The following is a 17,283-nucleotide window of genomic DNA, read 5'->3' on the forward strand; positions in this document are numbered from 1 at the left end:
CAAGTTCTGTGATTTCTCTTTCTCTTTCCTGTTTCACAGTGTGTGGCCCTTGAAAGGGGCCAACCTATTTTCAGACCTAGAAATGGAAAGGAGTTGTATACTCACAAAAAAAATTAGAATCTCATTTAAATATAGGTAAAATTAGTTGAAATGAGTTAAAGGGACTTTTTGTGATTTGAGTAATAAATTCCATGGACAGGTATTAATTCTCCTCATCATAGGTAAATAATGTTTGTTACAAAGGAGGCTTGGGAAAAGCTTTCTGAAGGTTTCCCCACAAACATGGCACCACTTCGTTCTATTCACAACCTGTAACCTGCTAGCTTGTTAGATGAATGTGTTTAAATGTGTGCCAAATTACAGTGGGTTGCTCTGGTAATCTTTTGTTCTTAATCTATTTTTTGCTTCTATATGGACAATAGGCCTCCCCAAGCCTTTTAGTTAATCCTGTTGCATGCCTAACCAATGACTGCCCAGAGCCCTGCTACTCAAAGTATGGTCCCTGGACCAGCACTGGCTCAGTGAAATACTTTCAACTGATCTATGATGAGATGAATGTTAAAATTGAGATTAAACTCCTAGAAACTGGTAAAAAGAGATCACTGTAACATCTAAGCACGTGGTTAGTGGGCTTGTATTTTATGTCTTATTTATTTGTTATTTTATTTTTTTTAAATTTTATATTTGGGGGTACAAGTGCAGGTTGTTACGTGGGTATATTGCATGGTGCTGAGATTTGGGCTTCAACTGAACCCATTACCCAAATAGTGAACATGGTACCTGATAGGTAGTTTTTAAATTCTTGCCCCGTGCCCTCTCCCCTTTTGAAGTTCCCAGTGCCTGTTGTTCCCATCTGTATGACCATGTGTACCCAGTCGTTAGCCCCCACTTATAAGTGAGAACATGCTGTATTTGGTTTTCTGGTTTTGTGTTAATTCACTTAGGATAATAGTCTCCAGCTGCATCTATGTTGCTGCAAACAATGTTATTTCATTCTTTTTTATTGCTACATAATATTCTGTGATGTACATATGCCACATTTTCTTTATCCAACCCATCATTGATGGGCACCTAGGTTGATTCCATGTCTTTGCTAATGTAAATAATACTACAATAAATACACGAATGCAGGCATATTTTTTGGTCAGTGGTCCTCAGCCTTTTTGGCACCAGGGACTGTTTTCATGAAAGACAATTTTTGTATGGACTGTGACGTTGGGGGATGGTTTCAGGATGATTCGAGCACATTAAGTTTATTATGTACTTTATTTCTATTATTATTGTAATATATAGTGAAATAATTATACAACTCATCATAATGTGCAATCAGTGGGAGCCCTGAGCTTGTTTTCCTGCAACTAGATGGACCTATATGGGGGTGATGTGAGACAGTGACCATCAAGCATTAGATTCTCATTAGGAGTGTACAACCTAGATCCCTCACATGTGGGGGTTCACAATAGGGTTCGAACTCCTAGGAGAATCTAATGCTGCCACTGATCTGACAGGAGGCAGAGCTCAGGCGGTAATGCAAGTGATAGGAGCAGCTGTAAATACAGATGAAGCTTCACTTGCCTGCCAGCCACTGACCTTCTGCTGTGTGATCCAGTTCGTAACAGGCCACAGACCTGGTATTGGTCCATGGCCCTGGGGAATGGGGACGCCTGTTTTTGGTTGAATGATTTATTTTCCTTTGGGTATAGACCCAGTGATGGGATTGCTGGGTCGAATAGTAATTCTATTTTTAGTTCTTTGAGAAACCTCCAAACTGCTTTCCATAGAAGGTGAACTAATTTACAGTTCCACCAACAATGTACAAGCATCCCCCCCCTTTTTCCTTCTGCAGCCTTGCCAAAATCTATTTTTTAGTAATTTATTTTCATCATATTTTATAAAAGTATCAATTTGCAATAGATCAGAAAATAAAATGTTCATCCCCAAAGATAGTTAGAGAAGAACTGTTGGATACCAATGGAAAGTCTAAAATGAAATAAGAGAAGTAGAGTCTTTCACACAGGGTTTGAGAATGAGATGTAGGAGAAATGCCAGGGGCAGGTGGGTAGACTGTACATGTGACACAGAGTATATAAGAAATTTCTCTCTAAATGAGTGAAATCTATCTTAAAGGAAGCACTGGATGACAAATCTAGGACATCTGATTTATTTTAATCCAGTCCTATATGTTGGTATAGGATTATATAACTCTATTCAGCTGTCTATTTCAGAGTCCACTCTTAGAAAATGTGTCTAAAAGGATCTAACCTACATTCTTCCTATTCCAGTTTTCAGGCCTTTCCTATTATCTTAACAAAAACCAAACCAGAGTTGGGTCTTCGATAATCTTTTTTGCTTCATGAAGATACGATGTAAAAGTGAGCTTCTGTGCCCTGGCTAAAATTTGTGTTAGACTAAATATGTCCAGGGCAAAGACATATAATCACCTAAGGGAGCCTTGATGCATTTTTGATCCAAATGCATGTGGTAGAAATTGCTCGGGGAAATAAATCACATATATCAGAAAAGAGGTTTACATAAAATCAGGAAAGAAATCACATGCAATATCAGAAAAGAGGCTGTTTGGTTTTGATAGATTGATTATATTTTTTGTTTACTAATTTGATCTGCAGAATCACACAGAGCTGACTATTCAAATGGATGTAAACCTGACTGGTAAATCCACGACAAAGACGCTTAGATTTCACATCTCTGCTCAATATTTAACTACACAGCTCCATGTAGAATTGATTGCCTGTAAAAGGAAAAGCCTATGCATTCTGAGGGATTCATGACACTGGGGCTTCCTTAGGAGGGACTAGAGATTGCTTTTTAGAGGTGATAAGAATACCTCGATTTTTGATTTTAGCAACTTTTGACTTTATACATATATACTATATATAAACTTGGAAAATAAAGGAAAATATGTAAGTAAATAGAAACAATCACATTTTTCCTTTATAAAAAAACTGTTGTTTTTTTTATTTTTATTTTTTATTATTTATTTTTTTGTTTTGAGTTGGAGTTTCACTCTTGTTGCCCAGGCTGGAGTGCAGTGGTGCAATCTCGGTTCACTGCAACCTTTGCCTCCCAGGTTCAAACAATTCTCCTGCTTCAGCCTCCCCAGTAGCTGGGATCACAGGCATGTGCCATCACGCCTGGCTAATTTTTTGTATTTTTGGTAGAGACAGGGTTTCTCCATGTTGGTCAGGCTGGGCTCGAACTCCTGACCTCAGGCGATCCGCCTGCCTCAGCCTCCCAAAGTGCTGGGATTACAGGCATGAGCCACAGCACCTGGCCAAAAACTACTATTTCTGGGTAAGAACATTTCTGTTAAGTCCCTTCCCATACTTACATAAGAATATAGTTAGGGCCAGGTGTGGTGGCTCACTCCTGTAATCCCAGCACTTTGGGAAGCTGAGGCAGGTGGATCACGGGGTCAGGAGATTGAGACCATCCTGGCTAACACGCTGAAACCCCGTCTCTACTAAAAATACACAAAAAAATTAGCTGGGCATGGTGGCGAGGGCCTGTAGTCCCAGCTACTTGGGAGGCTGAGTCAGGAGAATGTCTTGAACCCGGGAGGTGGAGCTTGCAGTGAGCCGAGATTGCGCCACTGCACTCCAGCCTGGGCGACAGAGTGAGACTCCATCTCAAAAAAAAAAGAGAATATAGTTAGAATTGTATATAAATATATATAGAGTTTATTCTCGTTGTTTACTATAGTTATGTTCTAAAAAGTCTGTGAACACACTGAATTAGGGAATACTGAACCTTTGCTCCTGGGGGAAATACAGAGTTAGTTCCTGGGAGCCTCTGTCACAACATTTTCTCAACCAGTCAATACATAATCTTGTTTTATGTGTGTTTCTGTTTAAGGATGTCTTCTTTAGTATAATGTTGATTCATTAACATTGGACTTTCGGCCAACAGCACCCTGACTCATGCCTGAATGAAACTTATCTAACACACGTATTTTCTCCAAAAGACACATCACAGCCTTCTTGCTCTTGGGAATGCTAGACAACAGTTCAGCATGATGTTTGGGGGCCACTTTAAACAGTGAAATCACGAACAAACTTACGAAAATTTAAAGAAAACGTTATTTACAGTATGAGAGCTAAAGCAATAAGGGAGAGCATTACTCTGTTTGACCTCAGCAGGAAATGTGGACAGGGCCGCTGAAGGTCTTTACTGCTCTGTACATGTCCTCAAATGACTGATAACACCCCTTCAAATATTGATTTGAGAGTTATAAGTAAGTTCTAGCAAGGAAGCAAATTCTCAAATATCAAATCTACAAATTACAAGGATCAATTGCATATACATGGCTTTTCACAGTGCTTTATTTTTAACTTTACATTATACCTGTAAACTTTCACTATTTATTAATAGTTTATTCCAATATTGTTGTAATGATTGATGGTATAGTTTGCTAAATACTCTATTATCTTACCATAAAAAGGTGGTTATAAAAAAGTGCAAAGTAGCAGATAAACCATGTTACTGGGTATATCTTGGAATTTTGGGAATTCCTAAACCCTTCCTCCCTAAGAAGGAAATTACATAGATGGAAGCTAAAATCCATCTATGACAAATAATTGAAATATTGTAACCATCCCGGATTGTCCAGGGTTGGGAATTTGGAATGCTCCATTTTCCACATAGAGGATGCTCATTTCCAATTTGTCTCCCTTTCTTTGTTGATGTCATTGTTTTTCATTAATAGAGTGAAGTACTATAGACAATTGAGTGATGTGTCTATTGCTGTTTCTAACCAACTCCTTGTAGTGTTCACTACTGAGAGAGATCTCTAACTGATTTCATCTCCCTAGGTGTCGGATTAAATGATGGGCAGTGGCATTCTGTCTCTTTATCTGCTAAAAAGAATCACTTGAGTGTGGCAGTGGACGGCCAGATGGCTTCTGCTGGTTCTCCGCTGAGGCCTGAGCAAATTTATTCAGGTGGCACCTATTATTTTGGAGGTAAGAATAGGTGCCAGTCTCTATGAGCAACTGAACCATGTTTGCATTAGTACCCCCGTGTCTTGGCGAAGTCGTCATGTTTTAACCAATATGAATACTAAGTAATAATTTTTCACTGTCTTTGATCAGGGATGTTTTGGGTGGATCAAGTCGAAAAATTCTGACCTGAAATGCATTTCTGCAAGGTGGACTTACTTCTGTTTACAGTTTCTATAATGAGATTGATTTTAAGTAGGCCGTCCTCTTCAGTTCTTACCTTCAAACCTTGTTATATTTTCCTAATGTTAAATGATCCTTATATGTCTTCTTCTGATTTTATGGGCTGATTTAATTGCAGTATTGTCTTGATTATGCCTCTTAGCTCCTTCAGAGCATCCTTATTGCTTCCCTACTGTCCAGTACAGAAGGACAATATTACGCCAAAGGACAAATAATTTAACTTAATCAGCCCCAGCAACCTCTTCTCCTTGTTAAGCGCAATGCACTGATACATTTGATGAAATCAGGGCGTCAGCCTTCGACACCAGCTCATCTCCCTTAGAGAACAAAAGCAAATGAAGCATCCACCTGCCCAGTGGATGTTTGTTTGAACTAAAAGCTTGGAAAAGAAAACCTAAAAAATGGAAATGAATTTTTTATCACTGGCAAATTAAAACAAATGTTCTTTTCCATTAGAAATGCAATGTTTTAAAACTGCCAGCAGTAAGACTCACTTCTAGTCATGTTGAGATGTTGCTTATATTAGCGTTGTTTTGTCGTTGTTATGTTACATTTTAATAATTGCTTGTATCTGGAATCATTTTTGAATTTGATAGAGGTAGCTGAGTCTTTATTATTCACTAATAAAATACAAATTATTTTCTAAGTATTGACGGTGAGCACACAGTCTCTGAATCAATTTATAGGATTCTAAAAGCAAAAGAACAAACAAACAAAAAAACTGCTACATAATCCATTACTGTGAAAGGCTGCTTAGGGCCAACAATCTGAAAATATATATATAATTTTTTCCTTTACTGAGATATTTAAACCGGGCTGCTTATAAAACCTTTTGGAATATATGATTGATTTTATGGCAATCCATAGTAACACATTCTTTTAATAAATAGTAAGATATATAGAACAACTTAACCAAGAGCTTTCACTTCAAAGGAAAAGATTTAGAAGCACTAAAAAAGATAAGGAAAAAATAGGCCTATTGTTAAATGATGCAAAATAAAAGACTGGATAAAACTGTTTGTAAATCATGAAAATAGAATCATCATTCTTCACGTATTTTATGTCCTTCATGTTCAGGTTTAACAATGCCTAGCTAGTTGATATAAATTTTTACTCTAGTGATTGCCTTTATTGATACTGTAATGTTATTTTGTAGTAAAATATACCACACATATAATCTGTGATTTTGCTTGTTTTTATTATGATACATATGATATACATCATCTTTTTAAAAAATATTTTTGAATAGTTTTAGGTTTACAGAAAAGTTGCAAAAATATAGAGTTCCTGCACGCTCCACATCCAGTTTCCTCTGTTGTTCACACTTTACATAATATATACATTTTAAAGATTACTAACGATTTTTCTGAAGTATACACTTACCCATGTGTCCCTCTGCTAAAGAAAGATGATCAATGCATGTCTGTCCCTTGTATCATATCTTTTGATCCCCCATGTAAATGCTTTCCTGAATCTGGGTTTTATTCTTGCTTCATGTTTGTTATAATTTTACATCTATTAAGGTGTTTCTAAATAATATATTTTAAGAGTTCCACAATAAAATTCCAACCTCAGGGCTTTCTTTAAAAATTACGAATCTCAAGTTTACTTAGGTGTCTCTGTTTATTCAATCATTTTTTCAGTGGATGTTCTTTCACATCAGAATATGCTTGACCTTGGCATGAGATTCTATTGGTCGTTAAATACAAGCCCTGCAAAATCCAGGTCACCCTAACAGTTCCAGGGCTGGAAGCAAGGAGCCAGATGACAGTAGAAGGCCTGCTGCCAAACTCTGCCCTGCTCTTCCCAGCCTTGTGCTTCCAGAACCAGGTTAAGGAGATCCATCTTCCAGGAAGCCCACTTAGGGGTTTTGGGCTGGAAATTCTGGATCTTGGGAGTGAACTAGAGGGGAAAATATTCTAAGTGGACACATCATCTTTTCCTGTGAGGCCTTTTGGTACCATGGGAAAGAGCATGGCTGGAGGAGGGCTAAAGTAGGGTCCCTAAAATGCAAGACTGCCACAGGGACCTGGCTGGTACAGGCAGTGGGGTGATCAACTCTTGCCGACTTTAGCTGAAAGACCTTCATCCTGGGAACAACCTCCTTCCCCCAGTCCTGGGTGAACTGTGACAGTCGTTCACCCTGGAAAGTTCTGTGTAGATGAGGCTGCTCTCTATCACTAGGATCTGTGTTGTCTAGGTGGAAAGTGTTTTTTAGATAATTCTTCATCCAGTTTATGTTCAAGTAAAAAGTTATTCCGTGTTGTGAGACATGTCTCATCAGTTCTCCTTCTCTCTAAATTTAACCGCAAGTTTCCGGTTATTTTATCTGGGTTGTTCCAACAGCCCGGGTTATAACTCCACTCTTTACCAGTCTTGACAGTGGCTGTCATATTGGGAGAGTGGGCTGCTCCTGAACTAGCAGCATTGTATATATGCCACACCAGACTTCTATTATCCATCCATCACTTTTTACTCTGTACTTTTTTTTCCACCCTCAAACAGGTGCTTTTCACAAAGTCGGACTCCATTTGTGGTGGTATGTTCTGCTCAGCTTTTATCATTTATAAATTATACATTTTAAATTTAGATTCTCTAGATTGAGAATGGTTGAGTGTCTAATTTCTGTACGTTCCCATATGGGAACTTTTGTAATGCCTAACACACCATGCAGCACAATCTGGGGATACTGTGTGCAAAATTCTCACATCCTCCTCCCTTGTGCAAAGCAAACATTCTCCATCCAATGAACTGACTACAGCACTGTGAAGTCTAACCTGACATCTCTCTTCTGCTGCAGTGACAGATAGTGATAATTTATCTGTTATCCTCAGAGGTGCTTAACATGCTGACTGCCTCCAGTAATGGATCCGTCCATTAATTCAGCATTAAGTATTCTTCAGAAATCTTCCTATTTTAGGACTTTCATCTCAAATTGGGCTCAGTGCTGAACTTCTCTCTGGTATTGCATTGTATTAACTTGTTGCTGCCTCTTATCATAGACTAATGAGGCTAACCTGGGTTGAACCCCTCTTTGTTCATAGAATCTCTTGCTTATTGAACATCGTAGCTAGGAATATGAATTGCCTCATGATAGGATAGTATGCCTTCTGTAAAATTCCATGATCTTTCCTTGTGACTCTGGGTTTGCTTAGCTTTGTTCCCTACAGGCATATTGCACAATTTATTTTATTCTGAATTACTTTGAGATGTGTCAGGAAACGCCACCTGGAGAAAAGAAGATTAGTAGAGTTATTTATATTCCTGGCATATTATAGTTGCTTCAAAATATTATTGAACTATTATCCTTTCAGTTTTTACCCTAACATTCTTAATTGGCTAATAAGTCATTCAGAATACATACTGAGATTATGGTAACCATATCTTACACTGCAGAAGAAATTTAAGCACTGGAAATGTGTGTAGTACCATGTACAATAAATTAACACTCAAAAAGCTTTGATGAATTTTTCTTGATATATTAAATTTGAAACTTCAAAGTCTCCATTAGGTTAAAATAAAATGTTTCAATGTGTCTGATAATAGTTTTAAATTTGAATGCTGTCCTTTATTTGCCATGTAAATGTATTTTGTCAGCAAAACAAAGCATTAAGGAAAAATATTATCAGTCAAACAATTTAAGTATAGTGGAAATTCACAAGTAGAAAATTAGTGTGGATTATACAGGAATTAAGAAGTTGCTGACTCACTTCTTATTCTTTGAAATTGTGATAGTGGTTGATGACTATCATGGCAAATAAAGATTAATTAAAAAAATAATAACCACCCATCTAGTCTCTGTTCCATGGGTTCAATTGCTTTGATTTTTAGGTCCCACAAATAAATGAGAACACATAAGGTTTGTCTTTCTGTGCCTGGCTTATTTCACTTAACATAATGATATCCAGTTCCATCCATGTTGTTGCGAGAGGCTGGGAAGGGTAGTGGAGTTTGGGGAGAAGTAGGGGACTGTTAATGGGTACAAAATACAGTTAGAATGAATAAGACCTACTATTTGATAGCACAAGAGGGTAACTATAGTCATTCGTAATTGTACATTTTAAAATAACTAAAATAGTTTAGTTGGATTGTTTGTAAAATGAAGGATAAATGCTTGAGAAGATGAATACCCCATTCTCTATGATGTGATTATTTCACATTGCATGCCTGTTTCAAAATATTTCATGTACCCACATATACACCTACCATGTATCCATACAAATTAAAAATTGAAAAAATGTAATATATGTATTCGTACTCGATAAACTTATTTATTCCACTTGGATAGAGAAACATTTAGAATGTCATTAGACCGGAGACAATAATGGTTAATATTATATGTATTATTTAAATAATGATAAACAAGCCTTATATAAATGTTAGAAAAAAATCAATATAGATGAAACATTCTTTTATGAGGCAAAGAATAAAATCAACCTGTGAAATCTTTTTGATATTAAGCCATCGAGACTTACTAAAATCTTTGTGTATGTGGTTCCTTTATGTATAGAAAAATACAATAATTAATTAGATAAACAGCTGGTAATTTTATTCTAAGCCAAGAGAACCCATTTTCCAAATAGTTAGCTTTATAAATACAAAGGCTTTTCACCATTATTAATGTGTCTTTTCTCATACATGGTACATGTTTTCATCTTTTATGTTCTTAATTTTGCAATTCAAAATACTAAGTTTCCGTCTGTAAGTTATATATAGTTTAATATTGCTGGCTGGCATGTTTAGGATTCTGGAGCTAATGTTTATATTTTTCAAATCTAGATCAAGCTAATATCCTTGCACATTATTATAATACTAGTGACTTCCTGGGAATGCTATGTAAATAAAAAATTCTTTGTATGAATTTCAGTTTGTAATTTAGATCAAACTAATAATGACTGCAGTCATTATTCCCTCCTTTAATACAGAAAATAATCATTTGCCTCTTTCTTTTATTTTTTAAATGAAGTTGTCTATGATCCTGAATTCTGATTCATTATGATGCGTACTGGTTTTATTTTGTTTTTATCAGGTTGTCCTGACAAAAGCTTTGGGTCCAAATGTAAAAGTCCACTTGGTGGATTTCAGGGATGTATGAGGCTCATTTCTATCAGCGGCAAAGTGGTAGATCTGATTTCAGTTCAGCAGGGGGCCTTTGGGAACTTCAGTGACCTTCAGATAGACTCATGTGGCATCTCAGACAGGTAAGGGCAATCTCACTTCATTTCGACCTATTTTCAAACTTTGGCATCAGATTAAAATTTATGTATAAGATGAACAATTGTTCTTTCCTCTTCCCCATTCTTATCTGTTCCACAGGAAATGGATTATATTTACATTAGAAATAAGAAAAAATGCACCCTTTTTTTAAATGTCATATTTTAAAAAAATTTGGAAGATTTGGCCATGTTATGTATGGCCACGTATGTACACATGCTACCAGTTCGCCAAAGATAATGTTGATGCTGCTATAATTTTAGACAAGTATAGATGTATTAAAAATATGTCATTAAACTCAATATATTAAGGCACTTGAACAGTAAGATTGATCATCAGGTACCAATAAATTTGAGACTATGTAGTTAGTTATCAAACTGGCATTTGCTATCCTGACAACGGAATATTTTCCAAGGCAGGGGAATTCAAGTGGTTGCACTTCTCCTAATGTGCCTCCTTAACAACCAATTACCATCTTCTCTGGAGGGAAAATGAAAATGAACTTCTCTAGAGAAGCTTGGGGTTGTGGTATTGATCAAGGTATAAGGATGATCAAAGAGTTTCAACAAGAGCATCAGTACAGGACATGACAAGGCAGGACTTGAGAGTAAATTTTGGAGGACAAATAACCTTAAAAATAATATATATTTTTGGCTGGGCGCAGTGGCTCATGCCTGTAATCCCAGCACTTTGGGAGGCCAAGGCGGGTGCATCACCTGAGGTCAGGAGTTCGAGACGAGCCTGGCCAACCTGGTGAAACCCCATCTCTACTAAAAATACAAAAATTAGCTGGGCGTGGTGGCAGATGCTTGTAATCCCAGCTACTCGGGAGGCTGAGGCAGGAGAATCACTTGAATCAGGGAGGCAGAGGTTGCAGTGAGCTGAGATCATGCACCAGGCACTCCAGCCTGGGTGATGGAGCGAGACTCTGTCTCAAAATAAATAAATAAATAAATAAATAATATTTTTTGAGACAAGGTCTGGCTCTGTTGCCCAGGCTGGAGTGCAGTGGTGTGGTCTTAGCTCACTGCACCCTCCACCTCCTTAGCTCAAGCCATCCTCCTATCTCAGCCTCCTGAGTCACTGGGACTGCAGGCAGACAACACCAGGCCTAGCTAATTTTTGTATTTTTTTGTAGAGACAGGGTTTTGCCATGTTCAGGCTGTATGCCCACTTCAGCCTCCCAGAGTGCTGGAATTACAGGCATGAGTCGCTGTGTCCAGCCAAAAATAATAATTAATAGTAATAATTGAAACCTGTGGTTAGGCACGAGCAACTATAGCTAAGTCATCTTCCAGTCAGGCTTTAGTATCAAGGCTGTTAATTTTAATTATCGAGTTTAATGGAATGCCGTAACCATTACAGATTAAACAATTTTTAAAACAGTGTGACCAAATTAGCCTCTACCCTGTAGTAGTGTTCAATATGTATTTTGAATAAATACATAAATTATGAGCATCAAAAGTAACTTTTTACTTTTATGAGACATTTTGTCAACAAAAAGACTCTTCTATTTGTATCCAACAGGCCACTTAGTAATATTTGTCAATCCTATTTTGAACACTAATAGCTACTTCATTATGTCTAGAAAACAGTAATGATAACCATATTCAGCAATAAGAGTAGAAGGACATAATTTCCTCCCCACAAATACTCATTTCTTTATTTAAAACAATTTGCAGAGAAAACAATTCTTTCTCTAATGAAAGACGATATGAAAAGAGATAATTTAGATATTAAACCTCACCTGGCTTGATATGGGGATTGAATGACTTCTGGGTCCATTTGTCGTGAACTTGTCCATAGTTACAACCTTAACAGCTCTGGAACCTAAAACCAGATTTGGGACAGGGCACGCAGAGAGACTTCCTGGGCCTGGCTTCTCAATATGAGGCTTGCTCACAGAGGCAGGGACTCCCCGACCCCTGATGGGGAGCAGCCATCAGGGAAACTGTCAGGGAGAGGCTCAGTCGTGCACACTCTGAATGGTAGTGCATGTTGATTATCTCAGATTGCGGAACATTCATTTGGTACAAGTATATCTATCCTTTGTCCTATGTGACCATGTTCTGGAGCTGCCATTTCACACAAGGACTCCCGGTTGCCTACTTTCTGAAGATACATACTTTCTGTAAAATAGAGGACCATCAGCACATTTGGAGAATACATCACTTTAGTGCCATACCTTAAAAACGCTTTTCAGAAATAGCAAATTATGGATAGATCTTGACTATAAATGTTTCTTTTTAAAAGATGCTTTAGGCTAATAGTAATCGTAACAATCTTAAAAATGTAGCAAAAATCAAAGTAACATTTGCATACTTTTTAAATTTCCAAGTGTATCTCTAAACTTGTTGTCTTATACTTAGAAGAAGATATATATTTAGCTTGGTCTTATATGCTCTACCTACTGACATGGTGTCCCAAGATGGATGGATCCCAAGAATTAAATGGAGCCTTTAAAACAAAAAATCTGTGTACCAGGCCTTATGCTAAGCACTTAACATGAATGAGCATTTAAATCAAGCCTCACAAAATCTCTTAGAACCTGTTCTTCATGGTGTTTGTTTCCTATAGATGTGGAAACAGATGCACAGGGAGAATAAGTTGGCTAAAATGACATGGCTAAGAAAAGGCAGAGCCCAGCCTCTAGCCCCAGCACTCTGGATCCAGGGAAGTCTCCCTGAAATGTTTGCCTGCCATGCCATGCAGCCCCTCTGGGTGCAAGTTAACATTTGGGGTAGTTAATATTTAATCCATGCATAATAAATGTATCATTTGATGGTTCAATAAAGTATAATTAAAAACAGGCAGTAACAACCAGCCAGACACGGTGGCTCATACCTGTAATGCCAGCACTTTGGGAGGCCAAGACGGGTGGATCACCTGAAGTCAGGAGTTCAAGACCAGCCTGGCTAATATGGTGAAACCCCATCTCTACTAATAATACAAAAAAAAAATTTATTTGGGTGTGGTGGCGCATACCTATAATCCCAGCTCCTTGGGAGGCTGAGGCAGGAGAATCGCTTGAACCTGGGAGATGAAGGTTGCTGTGAGCCAAGATTGTGCCATTGCACTCCAGCCTGGGCAACAAGAGTGAAACTCCGTCTCGAAAAACAAAAACAAGCAAACAAAAAACCAGGAAGTAACATTAAAAACATTAACAATCTGACAGGAACTTAAAACAATGCAGGTTTTTAAAAAAAACTGTAATACTTTAAGTTGGCTCAAACCTACAGATAAAGGTGTAAATACAAATGCACACACATGCTCACATTCATACCACATGGCTATTCACACGCACTCTACACACATGCACCGGTGTGGCCTTTGCACATCGTTTCTCTCACATGGACACATTCATGTGCTCATTCACATAGTGCAAAGCTCCTTACGCATTCACACACCATCCTCACACACGTTTACACAACTCCTCACATATTAATCCTTACTGGTGCACACTCACACACATGCACACAACCATCCTTTTACACTTCTACATTCATAAGTCCTTCCCAGACTTCTTATATTCACATCTTCCTTACACAGAGTCACTCCCTACACAAACACACACACACACACACACACACACTCTCTCTCTCTCTTAGAAGCCCTCCCTTTGTCCTCTGTGGACATGCAGCGGGGTGGCCCTTAGTCCAAGGACTTCAGAGAGGGGTGGCTGAGGGGTGAGTACAGAACTGAAAAGGCAGCTGCTATCCAAGTTCCCACATCTGGGGCCAAAATGTGAGTGGGGCTGGGGCAAGAGTGATGGCTACTAAGACAACAATTCTTTCAAAGTCGCTTGGACGTAAAACACTTATTAAAGGAAATTGTTTAGTATATCATTTGGTATCAAAGCACACCGGGGCTGCAGAGACCCCTGACAGGAGCTAAGAGGTTGTTGAGTGACAAGGTCCACCTTGTGACCTTAGCAAGCCCAGCACCCAACTTCTGGCTTTCTTGCCTCCAGCCTCTGCACCTCTATCACCTGTCCTTCCAATCCACCCCTACTACCCAGTCCTCGGGGTCTGGCCTCCAGCCTCCGTGGCACCATCCTCCGTCCAGGCCCATTGTTTTCCTCCTCCTTTCTGGTGGAGTTTCTACCTGCCTACCTTCCCTTCCCTCTTCTCCACGGAACCCCAAGCCTGCCCTTTGTTCCTTATGCTCACATACAGGGTTTATTCCGGTTGATTTAAAGATCGTGGTGTTATTCTGCCTCCTGTAATACTGAAGCCATGGCTCTTTTGGAGGCGAGGGCTACAGATATGAGGAGGTTGGTTCTTGTCAATATCAAAGTTTTGAGAAAGAATGTAATATTTGAATTGTGATGGTCACCATTATCCTAGCGCTCACTGGCACTTAAGTTTATTTCCCTAAATGTGATAATGTTGTATAGAGTTTACTTCAGTATTAATTCCAGCAAATCTTTACATTGTATGAAAGTTTTTGAAATTTGCATTGTAATGGACAGGGAATCAGGAGAAATCAAAATCTTACTATCACTTTAGGTTTGGGTATGTTGATGTAAGCATTTGTTCAAGTTCACAAGCAATGGAAATGATGGCAGTGTCCAAGGAAAAGCTTTAGTGGCTAGAGAAAATGGGTTAATCAATGGTCTTATCTTGTATTGGAGTGAGTAGGGAGGAGAAAAGTGTAAAATACAATGGTTTAGAACATTTGGTGAGAATGAGTACAATAGAACCTAAATTGCCTTAGGTTACTAGTAGTAAACATTACGATAATATAATGACTTTAAATAAAATTCACCATTTAATCTTTCACATTTGAATTAGAAGTAGGAAAAATCTAGTCTAACAAGAATCAAGAAAAATTGACTCAGTTGGTCTTTTTGAAGCAGATCAAACAGAAATAGCATATGTATCACAACCATTTAAGAGTCATTCTTTTGGATTTTAGGCAAAGCCACTTACATTGAACTCCTTTTAAAACATGGTTTGAGGTTTGCTATAGAGTAGCCTTTGGTTTTCTGTTCCTGCATTAGTTTGCTAAGGATAGTGGCCTCCAGCTCCATCTATGTTCCTGCAAAGGATGTGATCTCATTCTTTTTTATGGCTGCATAGTATTCCATGGTGTATAGATACCACATTTTCTTTATTTGGTGTATCATTGATGGGCATTTTAGGTTGATTCCGTCTGTTTGCTGTTGTGAATACTAATCAATGAATGTGACATGTTCTTACTTAGAAGTGGGAGCTAAATGATGAGAAATAGACACAAAAAGGGGAACAACGCATACTGGGACCTATTGGAGGTTGGAGGGTGGGAGGAGGGAGAGGATCAGGAAAAATAACGAATGAGTACTAAGCTTTATACCTGGGTGATGAAACAATCTGTACAACAAACCCTCATGACACATGGTAACAAACCTGCTCAGAAGTTACCCCTGAACTTAAAATAAGAGTTAAAAAAATAAAAAGACATAAATATACTCTGTGGGCGGGTGGGGGGAAGCCTTTTCTGAATAATGTCCTTTCTGGTTTGATTACCAACTAGAATTGTTATTGTTTTAATATTTTAAAATCTCCCTCTTTTTACACATTGTCATTGATTTGAAATGCTTAAAATTAAATAAATCATGACACTTTTTTAATGAATTCCTGTGAATCTATAAAAATGCTAAATATGTATAAACTTAATGAAAATGAAGAGATGCCCATTATTAATTTTTGGTTTCTTAAAAAGCAGATTGTAAAGTAGCATTTCTGTATATGGATATACACAAATATCTATATGTTTGTAGTGGTCGTTCGTACACAGTGAGATTGCCAGTGACATTTCTTTTTTATTTTTTCCTGGATTGTTTAATTTCTGTACAGTGAACATCTCTTTTTTTATAATCAGGAAAAATACAGAATATTGTTTTTAGTTAAAATTGGAAAAAATTCTATAAGCAAAATATAAAGTTTCCATCCTTTGTTTTAATAAAGGAGATGGCAGACCTGTAATCCCAGCACTTTGGGAGGCCGAGGCGGGTGGATCACGAGGTCAGGACATCGAGACCATCCTGGCTAACATGGTGAAAGCCCGTCTCTACTAAAAAATACAAAAAATTAGCCAAGCGTGGTGGCAGGCACCTGTAGTTCCAGCTACTCGGGAGGCTGAGGCAGGAGAATGGCATGAACCTGGGAGGCGGAGCTTGCAGTGAGCCAAGATCACGCCACTGCACTACAGCCTGGGCAACAGAGTGAGACTCTGTCTCAAAAAAATAAAAATAAAGGAGATTGCAGAAACCCTGTTATGAATATATTCGTGGCAGGTTTTGTAATTTTTTTTTAATCTGGATGAACGAGGGCATTTAAAACCTTTGTCTCTTGGTATGTTTCATTCTGAATCCTAAAAGATATCAATAGTTTGATCAGGGCTATTTGATCAAGTTCCCAGGCTGTTTGTGCATGGTGCTCTACCTGTCTCAGTAACTTTTTACCGCACCTCTAAGCCAAAAGATAGACCTGACACTTTGATTTTAAAAGTGGCTTAGCTACGAATAACTTAATAAGTATTTATTTCCTTACAACTGGCTAACAGTGTCAGTGAGATGAGGCCATCTGTGTTTGCTTATTGGTGCTTAAAGAAGTTAGGCTCCTACCTCCCCAGAGATTGAGAGACAGGGGCTCTATCTTTCTTAATGCTTACATTTCAAAGGGGTGACTTCCAGGTCCTTGAAAGACATCCCTGGGTTGTGAAAGTGGCAAGTGGCCGGGAGAAGATTTACATCTGAAAGGGACAAAGAAAGAATTGATCACTGAAAGTTTTCTAAAGTAAACGCTCTAAGATAGGGCAGGTCGAGGGCCTAAAGTCCGCAAGAAACCTATCTGAACTGTGGTTAAGCAGAGGGGAATGTTAGTATCAT

General features: G+C 38.1%; 1 protein-coding gene across 10 annotated transcripts in view; it reads left to right on the forward strand.

Moving 5' to 3' along the window:
• Window positions 1-17,283, forward strand: part of CNTNAP4 (contactin associated protein family member 4) — a 336,779-nt gene that overhangs the window by 223,237 nt on the left and 96,259 nt on the right. For 9 of the 10 annotated variants that reach the window (XR_010114325.1, XM_055299622.2, XM_063612412.1 and 6 more), the window contains 2 exons: window positions 4,830-4,979; window positions 10,228-10,399. Coding sequence is in view for 9 of the 10 variants with exons in the window: in XM_055299622.2 (XP_055155597.1) it covers window positions 4,830-4,979; window positions 10,228-10,399 (322 nt within the window). In the remaining variant the exon portion in view is untranslated. The remainder of the gene's footprint in view (window positions 1-4,829; window positions 4,980-10,227; window positions 10,400-17,283) is intronic. The other variant, XM_063612414.1, reaches the window with a different exon arrangement.

This window comes from Symphalangus syndactylus, chromosome 11 (genome assembly GCF_028878055.3).
Source record: "Symphalangus syndactylus isolate Jambi chromosome 11, NHGRI_mSymSyn1-v2.1_pri, whole genome shotgun sequence".
Classification (NCBI taxonomy): Eukaryota; Metazoa; Chordata; class Mammalia; order Primates; family Hylobatidae; genus Symphalangus; species Symphalangus syndactylus.